This window comes from Artibeus jamaicensis, unplaced genomic scaffold (genome assembly GCF_021234435.1).
Source record: "Artibeus jamaicensis isolate MK-2021 breed Jamaican fruit bat unplaced genomic scaffold, CSHL_Jam_final scaffold_1019, whole genome shotgun sequence".
NCBI classification, from domain to species: domain Eukaryota; kingdom Metazoa; phylum Chordata; class Mammalia; order Chiroptera; family Phyllostomidae; genus Artibeus; species Artibeus jamaicensis.
In genome coordinates this window covers 34,586,592-34,613,136 of record NW_026522025.1, presented here as the reverse complement: position 1 = coordinate 34,613,136, position 26,545 = coordinate 34,586,592, and the positions used below count along the sequence as shown (strand labels likewise).

General features: G+C 41.3%; 1 protein-coding gene across 2 annotated transcripts in view; it reads right to left on the bottom strand.

Moving 5' to 3' along the window:
* Positions 1 to 450: 450 nt before the first annotated feature.
* LRRC8C (leucine rich repeat containing 8 VRAC subunit C) overlaps positions 451 to 26,545 on the bottom strand; it is a 90,345-nt gene continuing 64,250 nt past the window's right edge. The window contains exons 1-2 of one of the 2 annotated variants that reach the window (XM_037154408.2): positions 18,602 to 18,798; positions 451 to 6,924 (exon numbers count right to left, since the gene is read on the bottom strand). In XM_037154408.2, coding sequence (XP_037010303.1) covers positions 4,651 to 6,921 — 2,271 coding nt within the window. In that variant the 5' untranslated portion in view covers positions 6,922 to 6,924; positions 18,602 to 18,798 and the 3' untranslated portion in view covers positions 451 to 4,650. Of the gene's footprint in view, positions 6,925 to 18,601; positions 18,799 to 26,545 lie in introns of those variants that run through there. The other variant, XM_037154407.2, reaches the window with a different exon arrangement.

Genomic DNA, 26,545 nt, shown 5'->3' with positions numbered 1-26,545 from the left:
GTACAAATTTTCTTATAAAAGGCTTCCCTAAGCCCGGAGTGTATGTGGTTAACCAGGGGCGTCCTTCTAGCTATGCAGAACTGTTCTGATTTCTTTAACTAACCACAGTCTTTACCACCACGTATTTACTGAAAGCTGGGCTGGCTGGACAGCAATTGTACAATCTGATCTGGCAGATGCACAGAAATTGCACTCCAGATTACACACTAGGGCACTAATTACCCAAATGAAACTCCAGGGGCACTTTGTGTACATGCAGTGCAGTGAATTAAGGAAGGAAATAATTAGTCACAATTGCAGAAACTGGCTAAACACAAAGTGAAAGAATGCATGCGGCCCATTTCCTGCAGGGAGCAGGGAGCCCCGGTGGCAGAATACACAAAAATACCACAGAAGCGCAAAATATAAACATGTTTTTTCCAAACGAGTAACAAAGGGACACATCTCAACTTTAAATTACAAAAGTGACTTTATTTATTTCTTCTTCCTATGTACTACATAGCCAGATAACATTAAGACATTTTATCATGAATTTGCATGATGACAATTCAACTTTCAAGCATTTTCCTTGACAGTCTGAGAGGTGTTGCCAGCATTTGACACAATCTGAACACAGAGACAGTGACAGAATACAAGAGGCAGAAGGAAAACTGAGTGAGCACATAAGGCATTGGATTTCATTAAAAATATTTCATTAAAGAGGCAGAATCAGGTGGGGGGATGGTATTTAGCAGAAAACATTATTTATACCACATTAAAAAACATGAATAAGAACTGTTATTTAATATGGCCCAGAAATTAAGTTCAAAGTTACATAACCCTTTCCAAAGGCTTTTTGATTAAAAAAAAAATTCCTTGGAGTGAGAGGAGACCCTCTCCCTTTCTCCCAAAATGAACTTTTAAGGATGTCACCTGTATCAGTAAATGGCTTGGGAAAATGTAATGAGTGGATCCCTAGTTTGGAAGGTAGTATAACATTGTATTAGAAGCATGTCATTGAGGCCGAAATCTGAAAGATCAGTGGCAGTTCTGGGCAAGACTGTCCAAAATTTCTTACATTCTGTCTAAATAATCAAGGAAAGGTGGGAAAACTTGCAGACCTTTGAGGCATCTCCCTCATGAGTAACTGCGCTGTTTGCTAAGTTGGGGTTAGCATGGAACCCGACCCTGAGTTGCTGAGATCCTACCCAAATGTGAACTGTTTGAGTAACATAATCGCTGTATTAATAAGGGAATGTGAATTGAATCTTCATTTAGTCTCTAAACACAAATTGAAATTTATCTATTCTCGACTGAGTACTGCCGACAGTTTTCCTAAAGATGTACCATGAATGTTCACTTTAAGTAAATATGTCATTATCATTGATCAGGTATTTAGTATGAAATTAGAGAGGAAAATAAACTACTTAAAAATGAACTTTTCTTGTAGAATTAGGAAAATGAGTAACAGCAAACTTCCCTTGGGGGAGATGGCAACAAGAGGTAAAGATTTTGTCCTCTTTCTTAGTGTCAGAGATTGTATTGCAAGAACTCAAGCTGCTCTTATCCCAAGTAACCCAAAGAAGATGCCAGGTTGTGTAGGCCCCTCTCTACAAAGATGGCTTGAGAGACAGGTAAGGAACCACCTCTAAATGAACAAAACACCCATGGCAGGCACCTTTCCCATGCCTTTCTGAAAAAGCAGGATGCAGAACTCATTACAATAGCTATATGAGGAGTGTGTGGCAGGAAAAATGGTGGGTGAACAATAAAAAAAAAATTTATAATCGTAACTAACAGGTTTCACTGTACAACGAACCTTTATATTAAAATCGTTGTTAAAAACAAAACAAAATAAAAACACATAATTACTTTTCAGAGGTGTGGTCTTCTTTTGGGAGTTCCACTGGGATATACTTATATGCTCTGTTTCAACCAGACCATGAGCCAGACCGTTCTACACTTGCCCATTAAAACAGACCAAAAAGCGTACCCTTTAAGGGCTTCAAGTAGCCATAGGAGTTATGAGAACACTGGTGCTTTAAAGCTACATTGAGCAGTTTCCCATGAATCCTATAGGGGTTGGAGAAATAGAGCTAGCTGTTTTTTTTTTAGCAATTGCACTTGTAAAATACAAAAAAGATTAGGTAAACACCCCTTTTATATGAAGTTTATCTGTTAAAGAACTTCAGAAAAGTCAGCAGTTCAGTTACCTGAGTTTCCCATTTAAAGGCTAAGTAGTAATTGAATGCTTTTTACTTAAGAATGTGAACAAAAATCGGTATTAAAAAGGGCCAGAGTCAGAAAACTTTGACTCAAGATAAAGTCTGAGAATTTTGAAACTTTATAAAATCTAATAGAAACATCTATGAATTTTCCCTTTTAATGAAAACATAAAGTCACAGAACTATACTAATTTTTTGGATGTTATTTAAAACATAAATTAAGGGTCAGCCTGCAAAATCATTAAGAAAGCAAATCAAATTCTTTTAGAACTTTAAGCAAGTTGTTGTAAGTGATAATTATTAGTGACTTCAGTAATGAACACATATGAGATTATGCTTTGACACCAGATAAGGACTTGAGCATAAATATGATTTTTAACCTGAATAGATCCCTTTTGAAGGGCGATATAGAAAATAACCATACATTTCATACAGAAGAACAGTGCACCCAGTGTTTAACGGTGGTTATCCAAGTCTACTCTCAGCCAGGTATTTCCCTTGTGCTCAGCCACGGACAGTCTCCCACATTTTTTGTTTGTTCTTTGTTTAAAGCAAGATAGGGCCATGTTCCTAAATACAGCACAATGTTCATCACCAGGATCTTAACAATATTCTGGAATTGAGTGTTTTATCCTATGAGAAATACAACCATGTTATTATTTTAAACATACTGTTTCAATTAGAGGTCGAAATAAATCAGTTACACAAAATCACCATTCTAACACTTTAACATAGAGCAGAAATAGTGAAGAAATCTGGGCTGCATGATTAGATTATTAAATAAGTGAAAAGCATGTCTTTCCCAAGTCCCTCCCCCACGATGTGCTGTATCTAACAAGAGGAGCACAGATGCGGTAGGTGTACCTGCTCAGCTCCTGTGGCTGCGTGTCACGTGACTCAGATTAGCACTGAGCAGTCCAAGGAGCAAATTTTAGAGGTGGCATTTTGAAACTCCTAATCATCTTCCTACTCTCTGTTGTGTCACAAAACTGTCTTGCAGAAGACTAGACATGGAAAACGGTCAATGTGATTCGGTAAGTAACACAAAATTCCATGATCAGTAGTGCTGCTCCCGGATGGAGGGATCGTACTTCCGTGTTCCTGTTCCACACAACTCAATGGTTATTGAAAAATTCTTCCTGAGACCCACACCGTATTGGATTTTTAAGTACAAAGATACATGAAAGCTCTACTGATCACTGGAAAAAATTATTGCTAAGTGACACCCACTTAGCAATTTGTTCACATTTCAAACAAAAGTAACAGAACCATTCTATGAGATACTTATTTTAAGCCAAAGAGAGCAGAAAGCGTTCCTGTGCTTGCCTCACTAGCACTCACAGCAAGGGCAGACTTGAGGGAAACTGATTAAATATACATATACATGGATTATTCTGTGCAACAGGCAGAATTTGAATGGATTCCACACTGCCCGGCTGGCGCGCACTGGGTCTTTGACAGAGTGCTTTAGTAGTGAATTTTTTCCATCTGATTTAGCTACATATCAAGACATCAAAGATGATTAAATTATTCAAAAACCAGGCTTCTATTCTATGATATTTAAATTTAATTACCTATTTTAATTAAAATAAATCTAACTTCTCTAAGGTTGTTCACCAGTATTATATAGCTACATTGAGATTAAAGGGGGGGGCCTCTGTATTTAGTTTTAAAATATTTTCAAATGTTAATAAAATGGAAATCAAATTATAAAGGACCAATTCACGCATGCCAGCTATGGAAGATTATTAAAAAATCTTCCATAAAGATTAAAAAATCTTTTTAATCTTTAAAAAACCCTCATCTTAAACACTCACTTAAAAAACCCTCATCTAAGGATAACTTTGACTGACAGGTATTTGAAATAACATAACTTAGAGATGGGGGAAAATTTTAAAATAATAATCTGTGACAATGCACTTGCGTGAGTTTACACTCCAGAAAAGAATATCCTATATACAGTGGAGGGCATGGCCGACAGAGAAGGCAGCTGGGATTAAAATAACCAGCACAGATTCCTTGTGTACAAACAATGACACAAAAGGGAACTGGACAGATGTAAACAAGCTAAGAATGACCTTGGCAAAACAGCTTCATCTATTTAAAAAAATACTGAAAAAAATGCAACTAAAATTCTCTCCCCTTCACAAGAATGAACTGAAAACACAACAAAAACAGACTGAACCATCTGTTTCTGCAAGTAGAAAACAATAATAATAGGTACATTAGGTTCCAGGACAAATAAAACTTTAAAATATTAATACTGAAAAAATACAATTAAATTTTTATTAAAAAATACATACTCCTTACTCAATCTTTGTGTACATTTTGTTTCCTGTGAAAAGGAAAAAAAAAACATAAAATAGGAAGAGCATTAAAACTACCTAATTATGTATACTGTATTTGGTAGAAGCATGTATCAGTCAAACTTTAAAATAAAAATAAGTTATTCTGCTTTCATTTGCTCCCGAACATCAGAAGGCAGAGTTTCAAACAAAGCATCTTCCACCACTAAGCCAGCCCTCTTCAGAGCCCGACAGTCGCCCAGTTCAGGAGGGAGGATTTCAAAGTGATTGCCTTTAACGTCTAAGTAGGAAAGAAACTGTAAATTTCCAATTTTAGGTGAAAGTACTGAGAGGCTGTTTTTCCCAATCTTCAGAGTTTTAAGTTTCTTGCAGAAGTAGAGTTCGTCTGGAAGTATCTCCACTTTGTTACAAGTAATGGAAAAATACTGTAAACTTTGTAGGACTCCGATTTCGGGTGGGATAAAACGAATGTCATTGTAGGATAAGTCCAAGTATCGGATTTTGTTGCAGAGGAAGAGGTGGGAAGGCAGCACCTCTATTTTGTTGTGACTGAAGGACAGACGCTCCAGGCTGGTGAGTTTCTTTATGTGCTCTGGGATGTAGGTGATGCTGTTATGCCACAGTTTTAGCACTGTGAGCTTCCTCAAGTGCTGGAAGCTAACGATTTCCTCTATAGATTTCAGATTATTTTCCTTGAGGTCCAATTCCTGGAGGCTGAGCAGGCTGAACACGGCGTGAGGAATGCGCTCCAGGTCACAGTGGACCAGCTCCAGCTCCGTGAGGTTGGTCATCTTCTTTAAATTGTTGAGCATCACCAGCTTGGTGCCGTCGTTGTGGATGCACATCTTCTGGAGGTGGCTGGAAACGTCCACCACTGCCTGAGGGATTTTGGAAACATTGCTTTTGATAGAGAGAATTTTAAGGCTTTTGAGATCTCGCAGAGACTCAAGGGTGACATTTCTGGAAATATCGTGACTTAGAGAGCCAACCAGGTAGAGCTCTTCCAGGTTCCTAAGTCCATACATCCAGAGGGGCAGTTCTCTCATATCGTCAAACTTGACGCTCAAGACCTTGAGGTTTTCCTTTAGGAAAGAGAGTGCCGCGCTGTGGATTTTGACTGAGCACTGGTGTAGAGAGAGCTCTTGGAGATTGTCTAGCTGCGCAATAGTGGCCGGTATCATTACATTCTTAATGATCTCAAGCTTTAGAGATTGCAACTCTGTAATTTCAAAAACAGTGTCTGGAAGGCCAGAGAGCATGATGAGAGGCAACTCTAGGCGGTTGTGGGCATTCGTCTGTAGCTTCTGTCTCAGTTTATCGGGGGTCCACTCGTTATTTAAGTTTAGCTGCTTTAATTTGTTTTCACTCACTTCAGACAGGAACACTGCGAATCTCTTGGAATACAGAGGGTCATACTGATCTATCATATGAAGCATAAAAGCAAAGTCATTTTTCACATCAGGAATATCATCAATACCAGTCTCCTGCCGGACATACTCAAAAGAGTATTCCCGCAGAGAACGGTAGAACAGCCAGTACAAGGTATAAAGGCATGTCAGACCATAGATACTTACAAAGCACAGGTAGCAGAAGGAAAGTTTTGAGAACAAGTGTGCCATGGTATGATTGCAAGAGAAGTTCTTATATCCAGTCATGTCCTGAATGTCAACATTACAGTCCACTGTAAATTGGACCTTGGAAACCAGGGCACTATTGTACGCGATGATGATTAGGAATTTTATAACCTTAAGCACAGTCTGGCGAACATACATAGCATACAGTATATCACCTTCTTCTACATGCAGCCTGAACTTCTTCACCTTCTCAAATAAGGCCTTTGCTTGCTCTCCTTCCTTCTTATCCAGAGCCCCTGCAGTAGTTTTGTCCACCACGAACTTCTCGGGAATTGACTTTAACGACTGAGAGTTGACCAGGTTGCCTTCTGGGCCAGACTGGGTGGTGTTGGACCTGCTCAGGTTGTTCTTCCTGTTGTCCTTCTCTTCTGAGTCCTCTCCGGACACTTCTGACAAAGCCCGTGTGGTCCAGGGGGAGTCAAAACACTTCCCCAGGATGGAGATAAAATGTTCTATTTTGGAGCTGGAGCCAGGGAATTTGAACCAAAAGTTGCTGCAGAGCATGAAGACCAGGGTATGGATGAGGACAAGGTAAGGGAAGTACTTGGCATACCAGTGGAGGGCTCGCTCATAGCACATCTGGTTTATAAAGCTGTACTGCTGGAGGTCCAGATCTGTCTTCAGGCCTTTCATCTCCACAGTGACGGGGGTCGTCGAAGATGGTTTAGGTGGAGGCAAGGGGGTTGTTGCAGCCACTGCCTGAGACACATTTGAAAGGGAAGAGTGGTTCTGAGATGGCTGAACTCTTTTTGGAAGGCAAATTATCTTGTCTTGCATGACCTGAAACAAAGAAATAATATCTTTAAATTATATTATTCAAAGAGATTTCATAATGTCATTAGTGCAGAGAAAGCAGCAATAACATCCAATAAGTGTCCATTTCCTCTGTCTGGAGAACACAATGTTCAATTCCAGCACGAGGCCTTATTCTCAATCCACATGTTGGAAAAAGAAAATATATGACTTTGTCAATTGTGTCTGAGTTATGACATAAAACACAGCATTTCTGTTAAGATATAAAACAATTCACAACAAAATTAATCTTTTTAAAAGGCCATGCATTTTTTTCCCTCTTGCTGAGGCCTGGGAAGTACATCCCATTATCAGACTCAATCTTGAACTGGATGGCTCCCGAGATTGTATCAGCTTGTGGATGAGAAATGAAAGGATTGAAAGGAGGAAATGTGGAAGAAATTCCTGTCTTTATAATTTCCCTTTTTCTTTTTTTCCATATCCTGAACTATATGCACAGGTGAATGTGAATGGCTTTAAGATAATGGGGATTTCCTAAGCTTTTATAAAAACCATTTCTTCAGAGAGAGGTGAAAAGAATTTCTTCAGAGAAAGTGTTCTATAGTAAAATAATTATGTTTGAACTTGCTGGTTATTCACACAAAATATTACAGGGAGAACTTCTCTATTGCTCTACCAGTACTTTAATTGGTTGAAAAGCATAGTCAGCCAGCTGCATGAATGTCCAGCAATCTAATAAGATGGCAATCTGGGTAGGAGAGAATGCATCCTCTGTGACGATTAGGTAGTATGTGGCAGAATACACCTCGAGTCAATGTGGAGGGATCATTCCCAGGAAGAAATACACGTAAGTGGAACTTCATGAGTAATAAGCAAATAGCTCAGAAGAGGAACAGTCAAAAAATTGAAAGCAGTGACATGTGGAATTAATAATGCAGGGAAAGTCTATTTACATCTTAAAATATCAAATGGCTTAGAAATCCATAGTGCTTAGTAATTCTGCAAAGGCAAAATGTTTAGTGATTTTGTAACAGCAAAGCCCTTTATACTGATTAATGAAGTAGAAACTGAATCCATTGCAAAACGAACTGCTATGGCCACAAGCTGGTGACATGGGAGATACAGCCCACCACAGAGAAGTACAAGGTTTAGCAATGGGGTGGAGCGTCCAACACCTAGTAGAGTGCCTGGCGCATAGGAGACACCAGTACGCCTGTGCTGAGAAAGTGGATGAATCCAGAACTGACGTTGGTATTTCCAGTTCAGAGTTGCCACAGGTCTGGGTGTGCACCGTACTTCTAGAGATGAAAATAAGGGTGGTGATTATGGTAACAACAGCAACAAACTTCCCTTGTATTTAATATGCAACTGGCCTTATTCTGAAAATGTCATAGGTATTTTACTTGTCACCTTGCCCTGATGAGGCAGGCCCTCCTATTCCTACTTCACAGATGAGAACAAAACACAGAAAGACCAAGTCACTTGATAACACCATCCAGCCCAGGCTGCCTGGATCCAAAAAGTCCAAACTCTTATTTTATTTTATTGAATTCTAGGATTAAACAAAAAAGTTCCTAGTCTGACTTTATTGTAAAGTACAAATTACCTTTTAGGAATTATTCCTGTTTTAGGGAAAAAACTTAGTTATTCTTATAGGCTAATGAGGATAACAATTTAAAAAAAGAGATCAGGGAAGGGGGGCAAGTTTTGCCACAAGATTTATAAAAACTCTGTCCTGGAATATAAAGCAGGGGGCTAATACTTAGATAAATCAAAAGAAGACAGAGAAGAGTAAAAAAATGTGACTGCAGCCCTGACTGATGTGGCTGAGTGTGTTGGGCATCATCCCACAAACCAAGAGGTCACCAGTGCGACTCCCAGTCAGGGCACATTCCTGGGTTGTGGGCCAGGTCCCTGGTTGGCAGTGTGCAAGAGGCAACCGACCAATATTTCTCTCATGCACTGATGTTTCTCTCTCTTCTCTCTCCCCTTCTCCCTCTCCCTTCCCCACGCTCTAAAAGTAAATAAATACTGTCAATCTGTATGTCAAATATTAGAAAAGCTTCATTTATTTTCCTTTAAAATAAATATAAATAAAGTGTTCAATTTTTATTTCAGATCTCAGGTATCTCGGGGTCAAGCATGCTATCATGGAAATCCCAGGAACAGAACACAGTAGGAGAAAGCCTAGACAAATGCCGGATTATCTTGAAGGAAAATAAAAGTGAAATAAGAAAGAAATCCAGTGTTTGTGGTATGTTCCGGAAGTTTTCCTATTCGTGGTCTCACTAAATGTTTCTACAATCTGTGAAGTGGGCAGAAGGTGGGAGCATGAGACCAGCAGGGAAGAGGGAGTGTTTCCCTGAGTACCTTCTCCGAGAGTGACACCTTCGAGTTAATATGACATGGTTGTTGGTATGATGAAAATACAGAAGAGTCGGTGTGAAAGCAAGATCAGTGAGACACTAAAAGGCAGGCTCCTTCCGTAGGTGCCGCATCGCGGGCAGCAGCCAGGCGGACCCGTTCCTGTGCTGTCCCCAGCCCCTCCCCAGGCTTGCTTCTCATGACGGAGGACAGGTCTCCACACCCTGGGTGGGCAGGGTGCCCAGCTAACGGGCAAGTCCGGCCTGAAATCCCGCTCTGCTCACCTTGCTTGGCTGTGTGGCCTTGGGGCCATGGCCACGCACTGCGGATGCTTTTTAATATTCTGTACAAAGGCACCTGGTCAGTGCCTTCTGCCACGCTAGGGAGGCAGGTCATATTCTCCCCATTCTACCAAAGAAACTGACCAGGGATCAGAGAACTTAGGTAATATACCTACCTAAGTTCATAATACACTTACCTAAGTTCACATACCTCTAAAATGCGAAAGCAGGAATGGAAACCTGCCTCCCCCACAGCCTACCGCCCTTCCACACCTGACACGGGCCCCTCACTTCTCCAAGCTTCTGCTCGGGAGCCTCTAACTCGAGCGGCCCAGCGTGGCTCCTCTCAGCCTCTGACATCAGATTTCTCTCTCAGTCTTCACAAAGATACAATTTTTAATATGTGCCTACTATAAATCCCAGGAAAATTTTAAAGAAGGGATGATAAACCTTACCAATCCCAGGAAGGGAGGGTAAAAATCTATAATCTAAAGTGTTTCCATGGAAGCAGAAACAGACCTACCAGGACTCTGCCAGAACTCGAGGTGGGCAGTAGACTGGAATTTGACCCCATGTCCCTTATATCCTAAGGGGCAGCTGACATCTAGGTAACAGAAGTACATAAAATGCTCTGTTAGTCTTTATAATTAAAGGCCCTGGAGGAAGAAAAATATACAAGTAAATTTGTTCCACGATTGTGATAATATCTAGGTACTATTTCTGGGAAATAAACCCAAGGGTTGCAGGGATTACAGAAATGGGCTCACTAAAATTAGGATTTATTAATTCTCATTTTGCAAATTATTTTGAGATAACACAACTGTGAAAGGGTAAAGCCAGAGCCATTTGCTGTTGTAGCACCATTTGCTGAGCAGGCCTGTGACCCCGTTAAACACGACTCCCATTTTACTCTTCTGAGCTTGTCCCCAGGACTGGGAATGACTGGAAAGCAAGAGCAGCACTAACCACTCCCTGCAGCCACAGGTGGGAGATAACACTGGGACAAACTGCAGCCTCATGTTACAGCGCCCCCAACAGCCCAGGGGCCACACAGCAGCACCCCCTTTTGATAAGAATTATCTTCTCAAAATTTGCATTTATTTATTTTTAAAAGATTTTATTTATTTATTTGTAGAAAGAGAGAAACATTACTGTGTGGTTGCCTCTCGTGCGCTCCCCCACTGGTGACCCGGCGACAATCCAGGCATGTGGCCGACCGGGAGTCGTAGAACTAGTGACCCTTTGGTTCATTTTCAGGCCTGCGCTCAATCCACCGAGCCACTCCAAGCCATGGCCAAAATTCGTATTTTAGAAGGATGGCCTAGACAAGAGTTCTTGAAGAAGGCCAGGTATTTTTGCATTTCAAAAAATGTAGGGAAAGAAAGCAAGCTTCTCCCACAAAGACTTTGGTTTCATCAGGTGAAAGGGCGGAAAAGCGGCTTGAGTTTAAAATGCCACTTTTTCTCTACACCAAAATGCAAGCCCAATTTTTCCTGGGATTTAGCAGCTCCCGGGTCTCCAAGAGCAGAATATAGAGTGTTTTACAGTCTGAGGGGTGTGCGTGTGCGTGTGATTTTCTCCCTCTTTGCACCCTTGTTTTTACTTAATGTGGGCACAGTGGAGCCAAGCCCAATTCCAAACAGAGCTGAAGGCAGGACTTGGGTTAGGCACGTAAAGAATAAACAGAGTTACCCTGTGCTGAGTAATATTGATTAAAAGAGCAGGCCTTAAGGGATTAGAGTGTCGCTCAGTTGGAAAACAAAGATGGCAATTACTCTGTAGCAAGACAGACGGGAGTGGTGGTAGAGTGAGGCGGATTTGAGTGGAGAGGCACAGTTCGGAGAAAGAAGCCTGAAGTCCCCGCTGAAGGTTACAATCTCATCCCCTCCTCGGAAAACTAAACCTAAGGATCGAGACTGCGGCAGCAAAGGTCCAGCTGGAGGACACTATTCTAGTCAAGATCTGCTCATGGGCCAGGCTTCCTGGTCACCCAGTTGTGTTGAGGCCGGGCTGTGTTGCAACAGAAAATCAGGGCTTGGGCTTGAGGTCGGTAAGTCCCAGAGCCTTCAAGTTCATAAGTGGACAACCCAATGGGGAGTCCTTGGGTGGGGTCAATTGAGTACTGGCCATGGTGAGAACTACAAAAAAGAAAAGGAAAGGATATCTCAGGGACAAGAACAACTGAGGGGTGGGGCGGGGGAAGGTTTGAGGAAGGTGTCCTCAACTCAAACAACCTAGAGGTTTTCGGCCTGAGCTGAGTGTCCTCAAGCCTGAGGGCAGACGGAACACGAGGTTCTGCCTCCGAGTGGGTGTCCCTGGGCCCTGAGAACAGGCTGAACCAGCAGGGAGATGGTTGGAGGCGCCCCTCCCAGCTAAAACCCTGGGGAAGTGATCAGTTACCAGGGTTTCCGACAAGGAGGTGAGGGGATAAACTATCACCTTCAATAGGCTGGTTTCATCCCTAGATTCAGGGAGGCTGACTGATGGCTGGCTGTGAAGATGGGAGAGGGGGAGGCTGTCCGCAGAGTCGGGAGAGACAGAGAAGTTTAGAATCCTCCCTCTGAACCTTGCAGAGACAGCGGTTGGGGGTTAGCCCGGGCTGAGCTTTCCCTGCCCGCTGCTCCCCTAGTCACAAGTCTCAGGAGGCTGGAGAGAGGAAGACATAGAGAATGCTCCCATATGGGTCACCAAATTGTTAGGGTGGTCAGTGACAGGGGCTGTGAAAGAATTCACAAAGAGAAGGAAGTGTAGAAAATAGAGTTTTTATTCACTCTCCAAGAAAGGAGAGGGGTATGGTGCGGAGAGATACACCGGCCTGAGGGGTGGGGGCTTTGAGCTTTTATTGGATCATAACTGGGTTAAAAAGTGTGTGTGTATGGTATGGGGGGGTGCTGCTGTGTGGCCCCTGGGCTGTTGGGGGCGCTGTAACATGAGGCTGCAGTTTGTTCCAATGTTATCTCCCACCTGTGGCTGCAGGGAGTGGTTAGTGCTGCTCTTGCTTCCCAGTCATTCCCAGTCCTGGGGACAAGCTCAGAAGAGTAAAACGGGAGTCGTGTTTAACGGGGTCATACGCCTGTTCGGCAAATGGTGCCACAACAGCAAATGGGTCTGACTTTACCCTTTCAAACTGTTTTTTGGGAAAAAAGGAACTCAGCTTCCTTAATTCTAAGGTCAGTGAGATAAACTGAATTTCTTATATTTGTTTTCTACAGGGAAATGTTTTCAAGAAAAACAGTGTCAAAGTTCAAGCTTCCTTAAAGAAACAAACACCCATCGGAACCATGCCCTAAAATGCTGCTCAGATCTGGGACGAGAAATCAAATATTTAAAATTATAATCATAAAATTTATAGCAACAAAGAGATGCATTTCTAAGTGGCATAAGTACAAACTTTATCATACACTGCATTATCCTGCACTGTCTATGCAATATTAAAGCCTTTTAATAGTAATTTTCACTATTTTAATGTTCATAACTTTGATTGTATATAAATTTTTTAATTCTCACCTAGGGACTTTTTTTCCATTGCTTTCAGAGATAGAGGAAGAGAGAGAGAGAGAGAGAGAGAAACATCAACTGGTTGTCTTCTTGTATGCGCCCTGACTGGGGATTGAACACACGATTCTTTGGTTCCAACCAAGCAAGCCACACCAGCCATGGCTATATGATATATCTTTGATGGTTGTTATTTGATGCTTTGTCCTTTGTTAAATAAAATAATAGCACCATTACAGTGTAGAAAAGTAAGATCTATTTATTTAGGCAGTTTCCAGAAAAGCACTGTAATGAAAAGCAGAACCCACCAAGGTAACACGTTGAAAAGTATACTTGCATGAAGGTGAAACCAGAGGGCTGAGGTTAAAACAAAGAAACCAAAACAAAACCCTTAGCTTCAACACAACTGCCTGAAATAATACAGATAGCGCAAGATCAGGGACAGCTTACCTAGTACCTGCCAGAGGTACAAAGGACATGGATGTGGGGGTGGTGGAGGCCGGGCAGAACCCACGAGCTGCGGGGTCCTGAGTGCGCCCTGAGGACAGGCCCACTGTGGTCCTTGTTACGTTAGGGTTACCAAGAAAGATAAGCCCTTCAAGGCCAAGCACAGGAAAAAGACGACTACATCTGTAATTAGTGTGATAAGTGCTCAAATTCAGGCTTGTCTATCACAATGAACTTCATAATCAACTTATCTCAATCCAGAAAAACAAACCAAAACAAACCACTGCTGTTATTTTTATTGGGATCACACTACATTTATAATTTATAAAGTACTGACATCTTTATGGTGTGAGTTTCCGCTTGTTCACATTTATATTTGTGCTTTATTTTTTCAGGACTGTTTTATAACTTTCCTCACATAGAATTTGGACATTTATTGTTAAGTTATGCCTAGATCCTTTTTTTTTTTTTGCTGCTTTTCTTAAAAAACGCTTTTAACAAACAAGGTAGTACTCCCTTCACCTTTCCTTTCGCCTGTGCTGATTCTCAGCAAGCCTTGATGAGCCGCTGTACGCTCTTCCCAGCCTAGCCCTGTGCATTCACATACACGTTACATATACAAGCACAGGCCTTACTACACGGGTTGTTCCCGCATCTTCACCGCATGCCTTGCAGACCCTAACACTCCAGCACAGAGGGACCTGCTTCACTCTGAGGAGCACAGAGCCCCGTGCGTGTGCTGTCACGTTCCCACGGTGATGTGCATTCAGGCGACTTTTCTACTAAAACCAGTGCCAGTCTCAAAAAACCCCATGCCGTCTGATTTCACACGTCATTCCACAGAACAGAACAAACAGACCAGTGGATGCCACAGGTTCACTGCAAAGGTTCGGCTCCTGGGAATTCCTTGGGGTGTTGAGATTCTTTTGCAGCGCAAGAATTTGTGCATGTTTTAAAACTTAAAACCGTGTGTTCCTGAAGATGGGTGGGCTAAATGCTGCCTAATGCCAATGGTGATCTACCAGCATTTCCTTTTGTTTCATACTGTCCTTTAAACAAACAAACAAACAAACAAACAAACAAATCCATTCTTTTCACAAGTGAATTTAATCTATTACGTTATTTTGCCCACTCATACTTATTTACTCATATTTAGATTTATTTCTGTATTTTTTTATTTTTCTAAATTCCTTTCCTTCCCTCTGTTGCATTAGCAACACTTTCCATATTGAATTTCCCAACCCACCTCAGCTGATTAGGAAGGTAAAAATTGTGTATCTATAGTGAAGACTGTACTTCTATAATAGAGGTTATCTCTATTTCTTAAAACACACACACTGAAAGGTTTTCAGAGTCCCTATCCCACTCCAAGCATGCTTTAACTGCCCACTGAACCATCCCATTTTGCCACTCCCAGAGTTTGTTTTAACTTTCTTTTGAAATGCACATTTTTGGATAATCTATAGTTGATTGTGATTATTTATATATTTATTAAATCACATGCTCACCAGTTTTCTTAGATCTTAATACTTTCTTTCATTTTCCTTTTGGTTAAAGTATTCTTTTAATACTTTAACCAAAGTATTAAAGGAATTTAATGGGATTTGTGGATAGAAAACTCATTTACCTGTATGCCTGAACATGTCTATATTGCTTTCAGTCTTGAATAACAGTTAGTTATACAAGTCTCTCTTGATACGAACTGCCCTTCAGCACTTTAAAACAGTACCATTGCATTTTCTTCTGGCCTGTATTTCACCAGCGAGAAGCCTGCCATCAGCTCGAGTTTCTTCTTTACTGGGCAATGTTTTTCTTAATGGCCACAGTTTGTTTCACTTTAATTTTGTATGTATGTGGATGAATACTACTCACTATCCATAGCTGAGGACTTTCTTCAACTTTGTGAAGTTTTTAGAAAAATTCGCTTCAAAAATCGCTTCCTCATTTCTTCCATTTTCCTGCAATCCCTTTCCGACACAGGTTGGAGCCTGTGATCCTCTTCCATGGGTGTGTGTGAGCTTTCAAATCCCTGACTTTCTGTCTAAACTCTGGGTAAACCCGGAACTGTTACCTAATTCATTACTTCTTTCTGCATATTAAGTGTAGTCTAGTTATCCCACCGGCTGACATTTTAAAATTCGGTGACCTTTTTTCATTTCCAAGATTTCTAAATTTTTAGTATTCATTTGCTCTTATGTCATATCTACCTACCTTTTAATGTTATGTATTTATCTCTTTGGCCACTGTAAATTTATCTATTTTAACTTCATGTGTGTTTCAAAACTTAGTTTTATCCTAAGCAAATGAATGTTTCAACTGCTGATTTTGTTGAGAGCTTTTCTTCACGTGTTCTGGGTTGTTCTGAAAAGGAAACTGTTTTCCACCACCTGTCGCACACTGTTTTGTGGTTTCCTGCACACTCGCCCCCCACCCCCAAATCCACGGTCAGGTCCTACTGTGGTGTTCTGATGTTCTACTCTAGTGTCTGGATCTTACAAATCCATTCAGGCAGACAGTGGGCAGGCTGACTCAGTTCTGGGCTGGGAGGCACCCCAGAGGCACAGTTTCCTTTAAGGCACAAGCTCCAACATCTAGTTACTCGCCATTCTTTCCAGCTTCCTTTTGGGAATGGGGGGCCTTCAGCTTCAAACAGTGTCCGGGCTCCAGTCTCTTATCTCACCCCGTACATTTTTAGTTCGCTTTACTGGGCGGAGCTCAGCTCTGGCTGCTACTGCCAATTTTGGATGACAGCCCAGCAGTTCCTCAGCCCCCTCGGCATTTCACTAGTGCTGCACAGAAACGTGTGTCTTGTTTCTGAGCCCACATATGCACTTTTGCTCTCTCCCTTATACTTTTTCTATCATGGCTACATTTGTTGAACAGCGGGAGTATTTTTAAGTGTAACACTTGCTTTACTATCTTTTCCAGAAGAGAAAGTGTGGGTGTGTGTTTTAATATAAAAATTAGTCTCAAGACGAGCATGAAAAATCAGGGGAGGGAGGAGGGGGACAATGGTGGAAAGAAGGGGAAGGGACTAGTCAGAGAACATGTATGAATGGCACATGGATGTGGACAGTGCGTGGTGATTGACTGTGGGAGGGGGTGGGCTGGGCGGAGGAGGGCAAAGGGGGAAAAATTGAGACAACTGTATAGGATAACAATACAAAATTTTTTTAAAAGAGAAAAATCAGCACTCTGCATTCCTTGGGTAGTGCCAGACGAGTTAAACATGCAATGCCAAATTCCCCTCCCCACCGAAAAAGCCGCATGTCTGTACACACCTCCAGTGACAGCGTTTGACAGTACTCACTCTCCTATAACCTCAGCAACTGTGTTCACTACTTTTTCTACGAACTAAACCCAACAACTATTTCCCCAGTTTCAACTTGAAACTATGACTATATTATTATCAAAAGAAGTGAGGCAGTTTGCCACATATGATCAAACTGGTGTCAATACATTCTCTTGTCATCCAGGGGTATTCTTTGGATGGTGGTTTGTTTAATCTTTAGACAGTGCTTTTACTTTGTTATGGCAAGTTTGAGAAGAACAGACAGACTGGAACCATAGAAAGGCACATGGGCCAATATAAAGGTGATTAACTTTATCCTTTACCCTCTGTCCACTCCACAGACTGAAATGCAGCTGGTTCCTGAGAATTCTACCCTGAAGCTGATCATCCAGATTTGCCCTCAATCTGATAGAACAAAACAAGTTATCTCTGCCGACCAAAGAATGACCTAGCCAGGAACAGGTTGCAAAGACCGACTCCCGGGGTTTGTTCATCAATACTAAAGATGGACTACCCTTTATCAACTAAAGCTTATTGAATAGCTGCTAAAAGCTAAGCATCATAAGAAAATCAAGGAGACATAACCAATGTTCGCTATTCTCAAAGCACTTACAATCTTGTTGGAGAATGTAAGTAGCCATATGAAAGTTAAACAGGAGTTAAGACAACAAGACAACAAGAAGAAAAAATAAGTAAAAAAATAAACAAGGATAGTGTAAGGAGCCTCTGGGACAAGTTTAAGAGTTGGAACATTTGCATCACAGGGGTGCCAGGAGAAGAGAGAGAGCAAGAAATTGAAAATTATTTGAAAAATAATGAAAGAAAAATTCCTTACTTTGGTGAAGGAAATAGACATGCAAAGAGTTCCAACCAAGATGGGTGCAAAGAGGCCCACTCTAAGACACATAATTAAAATGCCAAAGGTTAAAGATAAAGAGAGAATCTTAAAAGCAGTAGAATCTTAAAAACAGGAGCAGTTAGTTCCTATGGGGGGATTTTCCATAAGACTGTCAGCTGATTTCTCAAAAGAAACCTTTCAGGGTAGAAGGGATTGGCAAGAAATATTCAAAGTCATGAAAAGCAGGGACCTACAGCCAAGATTGCTCTACCCAGAAAAAGCTATCATTTAGAATTGAAGGGCAGGATTAAAGTGCTTCTCAGACAAGAAAAAACTAAAGGAGTTCATCATCACTAAACCATTATTATATGAAACATTAAAGGGACTTATTTAAGAAGAACAAGATCAAAACTATGAACAGTAAAATGGCAATAAAGATATCCCTATCGATACCTGAATCTAAAGAACAAACTACGCAAATGAGAACAGAGACAAAATCATGGATACGAAGAGCATTTTGACAGTTTCTACGAGAAATGGGAGTGTGGGGGATGGGTGGGGAGGTGAGGGGGCCGATTAGCACTGGTAGTCACAGACTAGCCATGGGGTATAAAGTACACCATAGGAAATGGAGAAATCAAAGAACTTACACACTTGACCCACAGATAAGAACAGTGGGATGCATATGGCCTGACGGAGTGTGGGATGCTGGGTGAAGGGAGGCAAAGGGAGAAATACTGGGTCAACTATAACAGCATAATCGATAAAATATTATTAAAAAATAAAACATATATTATGCACAGGAAGTAACACACTATGTATGGATGAAGTTTAGACCCAGACAGTAAAGAGATCTAGAGAGAGAAAACCAGTCTAAAGCAAGTTTGAAAGTGTTTATTAATAAATCCAATGGCTGTGTACAGTCTGTTTTTATTGGTTGCTCATTTTCCCAATAGCAACAGACGAAGGAGAAGAAAAAAATCATACCCTGGCATCTGTGAGGCATGGAGTTGATGACCTTAGAGAAATATCTAAGGGATGAGCTGATTAAAACTTGAATTTCTGAAGTTATACATTCTCTCCCTGGTAAGGGTACAGCAGCAGTACACTTGCTACAGGGTTCATCTGCACATGATTAAAAACCAGGCATCCAGCAAATCTTCTCAAGCATCATCAGAAATTTCTATTCTTGAGGAAAATTAAATACCATTAGTCTGGTAGAAGAATTAACACTGAAAAACTCAGACCATAATGTCCTGAGTCATTACTATACAGAACAAGAATATATAGTTAAACAAAACTGGAGTGTTTTACATCCCGATACTCCCTCCATCACAGCACCTAAGAAAACATAGTGTAATTGTCTATTTAGTTATCATTTTACCTCCTACCAGGGAGCTCCTTAAAGCTAGGCTCCATCCTTCCTCACACTGCCTGTAGGTACAGAACAAATAAATACTGTGCCCTCTCCCCAAAGGAAAACAAAGCACAATGGCAAGTGCGCACACATAAAGTCAGGTGCCAGTGAACATCTGGAATATCTGGCTTCTAGCGACCTTCCTCTGAGATGAAACACTTCACTTCACACATCCTCCAAATGGCCAAAGGATGTCAGCCTGGAGATTCCTAAAGCCAGAGATAAGTGCTGACTCATTTAAGATACACAAAGGGGGCCAGACTTGGGAGGCTGTATCCATTTATTCCTGAGTTAAAAAGAGACCATGAACTCTACATTAGGATTATGTCTACATTTTGATATGTTAAGAAAGGCAATTCCATTGTACTATCACTGTAAATCTAGACGCAGTGACTTCTCCATGGGTAGAATCACTTATATATGATTATGAATGTGTTTTTTTTTTAAACCCTGATGAGTTCGAGACTTTCCAGCCATTGAGGACACTTTTGCTTCCTTCTTTAGAGGAAAGCTGCTCCAAGATACAAAAGGAATTAGAAAAAAATGTCAAAAATGAGGAAGTGAATGAGATTCAAAACTTTCCATTTTGCTTCATAACATTTTTTCATTACCCAAGTGAACTAGTGGATTATTTGACCCATGGTATTGTGAGATTTAAGTGCAAAGCATACATCTGAAAGTCAAAACCAAGTGAGAAAATTCAGCAGACATAAAAGAACTATAGACAATCACTAGGAACATACAATTAATGATTCACACAAGAGGCAAGTTGTTGTTTGAAAATTTTGAAATATTTATCTTTATGCTCTTGAAATAATGAAGGGCAGGCTCTTTCTGAAGCAAGCCTCAGGAACTGAACTCAGTTCTGTTCTCAGCTCACTAGTGTCTGGATACCCTGCAGCTTGCTGAGAGGTCTGTGAGCATAAGGCAGATGAAGAAATCTTTAGGAGAGTTCAAAGAGAAACACGAATCCCCTGGAGTATCCACACACAGTGTGCAAACAGCCCAAAGCTAGAGAATCCTAAATACAGGAAGAGTCCAAATAAACAAACAAGAAATAATAACGGTGCTGAAAAGATGTTTAAAAAATGATCACTTATTTTAGAAATTTACTATAATGACCAAAGAATACTTTGTTGCAGTCTCAGCAATCAATGATGCCAACTGCCAGGCCGGGGTCCAGTCTACGTGAAGGAAGAGGTGGCACCGCTGAGAGTGAGCTGTACCTTGTTGTGGCGTCATGAAAGGTTTGGAGCTAAGACAAGAGTGGCAGCAATTCTTAGTCATTTACGTGTGTTGGATGGTAGGACAATTTAGTTTTTCAGTCACATGCTTTGTGGACTCTTGATATATCATTAATTTGGATAAGAAAGCTTCCATACATTCCAGGCAGATAGACCTTTACTGTATAAAGTGAATTTCAGTTACTGATTTTTTCCTTTTTTCTGGCTTATCTACATGATATCGGGTTAGAACTCAGCACTATTCTCTGTTCTTCCTTTCTGGGGGAAAGAGGGCTCGTAAAGAAGGCGATGTCAAAGGGAAAGCACTGCGGCTTTGAGTGCAGTGAGCGGTGCTCTCCGTTACACTCTCTTTAGAGCTTCTCTTGGGGGTCATCCCTGTGAAGTCTCTCTCCCTCCTTGAAGCTGGTGTGATATTTTGGGTTTGAAACTGCTTGTCTCTTAGAAGTGGATCATACCCTACAAGAACAGCTCAGGCAAGCTCTCCTCTTGGCTTCAGAGATAATCAATAATCAGTCTCCTTTCTCTTCTCCCTCTTCCCTCTGACTTGGCCTTTCCTGAGTTCCCCTTTTCTTGCGCTCAGCAGCCAGAGATTAAAGTGCAGGGAAAAAGGATAAGGAAGCTTCTTGAGCTGCCCCTGTACCTTCTCCTGGTCCAGGTCACACAGGCTGTCAGTGCTTAGGAGAGGAAGTCTTGTGATTTCCCCGAGGTCTGGCTGAGCTTACAGAAAGATTAATAGTGAAGTTTGGGGCCAGAGCTTAGATATCATTAAATGTTCTTTTGTCTGGTCTTGTCCTCTGTTTATAAAGCTCCCACAGATTCTTCTGGGAGAGGGAAGCAGGCAGCTGTGGGAGGGAAGGATTGGGGCAAGTGGTCTCTGATCTTAGACCTCTCGCGGTCTGTTTGCCAGGGTGCAGCTAATCACACTTACGACTACGACAGAAATGCCCCGCGTGAAGACAGGGCATTTGAAGTCTATGTAGCTAAACAGACAAGAACAATATTTTGTTACACGTTTTTCACAGTAAACCTGTGAAAAAGAAAGATATTTATCCTGCTTACTTTTTAAAAGATTTTACTTATTTTTAGAGGCAGGGAGAGGGAGGGAGATAGAGAGGGGAGAAACAGTGATGATGTGAGGGAGAATCACCAAATGGTTGCCTCTCATATGTGCCCCAACTGGGGACTGAACCTGCAACCCGGGTGTGTCCTCTAATGGGGAACCGAACTGGCGACCCCTCACTTTGTGGGATGATGTCCAACCAACTGAGCCGTACCAGTCAGGACCATCCTGCTCATTTGATAAAACTGAAGCTCAGGAAAACTTTGTGTTTTATCTAAAATCCTATGAGAGTCCATGTTTCTTGTATGAAGTTTCAGAGAAAGATTTAACTTTTCCCTTTAAATTTATTTGGCCTAGCTGAAATTATAAAAACCAACCCAGGTTTTTGTATTTCCACTGCACATACGCGGTCCCTCACAAGGTAAAATGATGACGTAGTGGACGACCTGCCTGTTAGACACGAGACTCGCTGCTGGTAATGCAGAATTTCTAAAGTATCAAATTCAGTGACTAGTCAGCACAACCACGGACAAAGTAACCCCAAGGGAACATGCCCATAACGTTTCCTGATCATGCACGAAGCATTTTCTGAGTCCAGTATCTAACACCTACATTTTAACAGTTAATATCCACACCCCCAAACTTAAGCTAACATATTTGAACTCAAGGTTACATACCCTTAGCTTTTCGGTATCAATGCAAAGACTCTCACCAGCTCTGAAGGGCTACTATGAGGAAACCTTGAGCAGGGAGACGTCAGCTCAATTTGTAAAAGACCTGACCCTAACGTTGCCAGTTAGCATAGTGTACTTCTTAGGAAAGCTAACGTTTGAACTTGCTATTACATGATAAAAAGTCACTGTGTACATTTAACAGCCTTTATTCCTTTATTCTTAGAAAGAAGAAGTGTGTTACATCAAAGAATTTGCAAGTCTTTATTTGCTAGAAACTTCCAAGTTTACTAGACTTTACTTTTCCTCTCAAGTCTTATTCTTTGTAACACAACATACACTTTTTTTTTTTTTAGGAATACGATATAAATCACCCTACACAGAATATTGAGAAATTTGAATTCCCTGGGTAGACTTAGCTGTTCTTCCACCTTTGCAGCCACTGCAATATGTTATCATTACAATGTGAACCCCCAACCCACACACACACACTCCGCAGCAATTATCTCATGACTTAGAAGAATATATATGAAGGCTTGTCTTTGCAACAGTTTATCTTCAGGGCTGAGAGCAAGTTGTGTGTTGTCAGAACTCAGCATAGTGCCTAGAATATAGCACACAGAATAACTGGTACAGTGAGCCCTCACTGGTATGGCTCAGTGGATTAAGCGCCAGCCTGAGAACCAAAGGGTCACCAGTTTGATTCCCAGTCAGGGCACATGCCTGGGTTGTAGGCCAGGTCCCCTGGTTGGGGGTGCATGAGAGGCAATCACACATTGATGTTTCTCTCCCTCTCTTTCTCCTTCCCTTCCCCACTGTCTAAAAAATAAATAAATAAAATCTTTTAAAAAAGCATAACTGGTACAATGAATGAATGTGTCATTTTGTCTCTCCAACTATTTCTTTTTTTAATTGATTTTAGAGAGAAAGAGAAAAAACATGGATTTGCTGTTTTACTTATTTAAGCATTCACTGGTTGATTCTTGTATGTGCTCTGACTGGGGATCGAACTCAGCCTTGCTGTATGGGGACAGTGCTCTTTCCAAATGAGCAACCTAGCCAGAGCCTCCTCAACCATTTCTTAAGCTTCTATGGAGGAGAGATGAGATGTTGAGCTATTTTGTATTTCCCGTGTTACTTAACACAGTGCTGGGAACCTAGTCAAACTCCATAAACATGCACTGATTTATTTGCTGTAAAAGAGGACATTTTTCCCTAACCTAGATACACAAAAACAGAAGCTACATATTAATCTATCAAGAATGGTATAAAACAGACTTTTACATTGAATGGGAACTTATACATAACCACCTTTAAATTCTCTCCCAATTATGAAACTTATTTTTACATTTTTAAAAAGATTTAACTGGCATAGGACTACAACCTTCAGGGATTAGAATGAACCAGTATCATGAAAATATCATTACTCAAGAACTACTCGACTTCACGTAGATGGAGGTACAGGTAAACACAGCTCGCCTTCTTGCAAAAGCACATCAAAATTACAACTGAACTATAGAACCACCATCACTCAGAAACTGACTTGAATGGAACTCCGACAACTACAGAATTAAAGAAACCACATTCAACCCGCATGGTGGAGGGGCAGAGAAGTAGAATAGGCTGGCTTTACATCTACATGTGATGCATAAAAGTTTGGAAGGGATACTTTGGGAGTGAGGAGTCCCAGCCCAACACCAAGCCACCCAGCCCAGGGTTCCAGTGCCAGGAAGATAAGACTCCATAACTTCTGGCTGCAAAACCCAACAGGGATTGAGTCACTGGAAGAAACTTCTAGAGTTCTCAGCAGTTCCTCTTAAAGAACCCACACATGGACTTACTCAGGCTCACTCCCTCTGAGCTCCAGCACTGGGGTAGCAGCCTGAAAGGCACCAATGGCATCAGGGAGGAACTGAAGTGTGTGGTGGCACCAAGGCAAGAGCTGGGAATAGCTTTCTCCCAGAAGAAAAGGCAGGCAGAGGCTACCATCTCTTTTCTGAACTTGCCCCCCACAGGGCCACAGAGCAGGCAAGCTGGTGCCATACCAGAGACTCCATCAACTTGCCTATCACTGTTTGCCCTGCCTTGGAGATGCCCTTAGGCTTTTGTCCCACCCAACTTATGGGCCCACCCAAGCAGTTAACAGTGCCTTTTACGTATGAATAGCTGGTCTTGGCTCATTCTTCACAACTTCCTAAATTCTCTGAAATAATCAACAGCAGCCTCAGTGAGCCCCCAGCTCTGAAACTCTTGAAAGTGGCCACAGATAAGGCACTATCAGAGGGCAGCCCAGGTTCACAGCTTGGCTTCACTTGGGAACCTCCAAGCCCAGCTGAAGTGGCAGCCATCTCCAGATTGCTTTATAGCGCATGTAGAATGGCCCTGGACAGAACTCAGGTTGGGGCTGACCTTGGCCTGTATCACCTGGGAAAACCCAGAGCTTGCAAACCCAACGGACAGCTACAGAATATGTTGAAGCACCACCACCCTGCCCCTGCACAGATGATCCTCCATGGGCGGTGGAGGTTGGTGGTCAGTATTTACAGCCAGTCCTTGTAGCTGACTGGCCTGGGTAAATCCCTCCCATTAACCTGCCAACAACAACCAAGGCTTAACTGAAGAGGAGGGTATACCCAGCCCATACAGAGGGAGCACCTTGAATACCCAGCTTTGGTGATAGGGGAGGCTGTGCCACTGCAACCTACAAGACACCTCCTACATTCGGCCACATTACCAGGACACGGAGTCAAAGCAGCTCTACAAAATACATAGAAACAAACACAGGAAGGCTACCAAAATGAGGAGACAAAGAAATGTGATCAACTGAAAGAACAGATCAAAACTCGAGAAAAAGAACTAAACAAAATGAGCAATCTATCAGATGCAGAGTTCAAAACACTGGTTATATGGAATGCTCAAGGAACTTAGGACCACACCAGCATAAAAAAGATCCAGTCAGAAATGAAGGGTATACTAATTGAAATAAAGAATAATTTACAGGGAAATAACAGTAGAGTGAAGGAAGCCAAGAATCAAATCAATGATTTGGAACATAAGGAAGCAAAAAACAACCAATCAGAACAACAAGATGAAAAAAGAATAAAAAAAATGAGATAGTGTAAGGTGTCTCTGTAAGTGTTCCAATATGTACATCACAAGGAGAAGAGAAAGGGTAAGAAATTGAAAATTATTTGAAAAAATAATGAAAGAAAACTTTCCTAATTTGGATATGCAAGTCCAGGAAGCACAAAGAGTCCCAAGTAAGATGGTGCAAACAGGCCCATTCCAAAACACATCATCATTAAAATGCCCAAGGTTAAAGATAAAGAGAGAATCTTAAAAGCAGTAAGGCAAGAGCAGTTAGTTCTTACAGGGGAATTTCCATAAGACTGTCAGCTGATTTCTCAAGAGAAACTCTTCAGGGTAGAATGGATTGGCAAGAAATAGTCAAAGTCACAGAAAATAGGGATCTACAGCCAAGACTGCTCTACCCAACAAAGTTATCATTTAGAATTGAAGGGCAGATAAATAGCTTCCCAGATAGGAAAAAAACTAAAGGAGTTCATCACCACCAAACCATTATTATATGAAATGTTAAAGGGACTTATTTAAGAAGATGATGATCAAAACTATGAACAATGAAGTGGCAATAAATACATACCTACCAACATTTGTATCTACAGACCAAACTAAGCAAAATAGAAAAACAAGAGACAAAATCATGGATATGTACAGCATTTTGATCGTTTCTAGATGGGAGGGGGTTTCTTGGTGGGATGGGTGAAGTACAAATAGGTAGTTACAGAATAGCCACGGGATGTCAAGTACAGTACAGGAAATGGAGTAGCCATAGAACTTATATGCATGACCCCTCGACATGAACAATGGTGTGGGCACTGCCTGAGTGAGTGGGGGCTGCTGAATGGAGGGCAGCAAACAGAAAAAACGGGACAACTGTAATAGCATAATCAATAAAAATTTAAAAAATCTTTGAAAGAATACAATATATTAGCTAATGTACTGTATCACTTCATAAGAATAATATAAATTATTCTTGATTTATGAATATTTGGAAACTATTTCCTTTTTTATGATCCAGAACAAATCACATAGCATGGGGTGCTCGTAAACACAGGCAAGTCCTCAGGGATTCATCTGAAAATGGTCGTTTAGAATGAAGGCACCACATGGAGGTTTTCAGACGCTCAGGGCAGCTCATAAAGTTCAATCCAGGGAATAACGTCAAGTACTAATACTGTTATATAACTTCATCAGCACTCATAATGATTTACTTCAGGATCCTGGCGATACCCTTGTCCACACCATCCATATGAATGGCAGTCTTCAGATAAGGAAAACCTACTTTTCACCATGACAGTCAACTAAAATTCTATTATAAAAGAACCACATTTGGCTAAAAACATAAAGTCTAGGTTCTGTAAAATACAGGGTGGGGCCAAAGCAGGTTTACAGTGTTTGTATGAAAAATAGTACAATAATTAAGCAATAATACAACAATAAACTTTCACATACTCACAC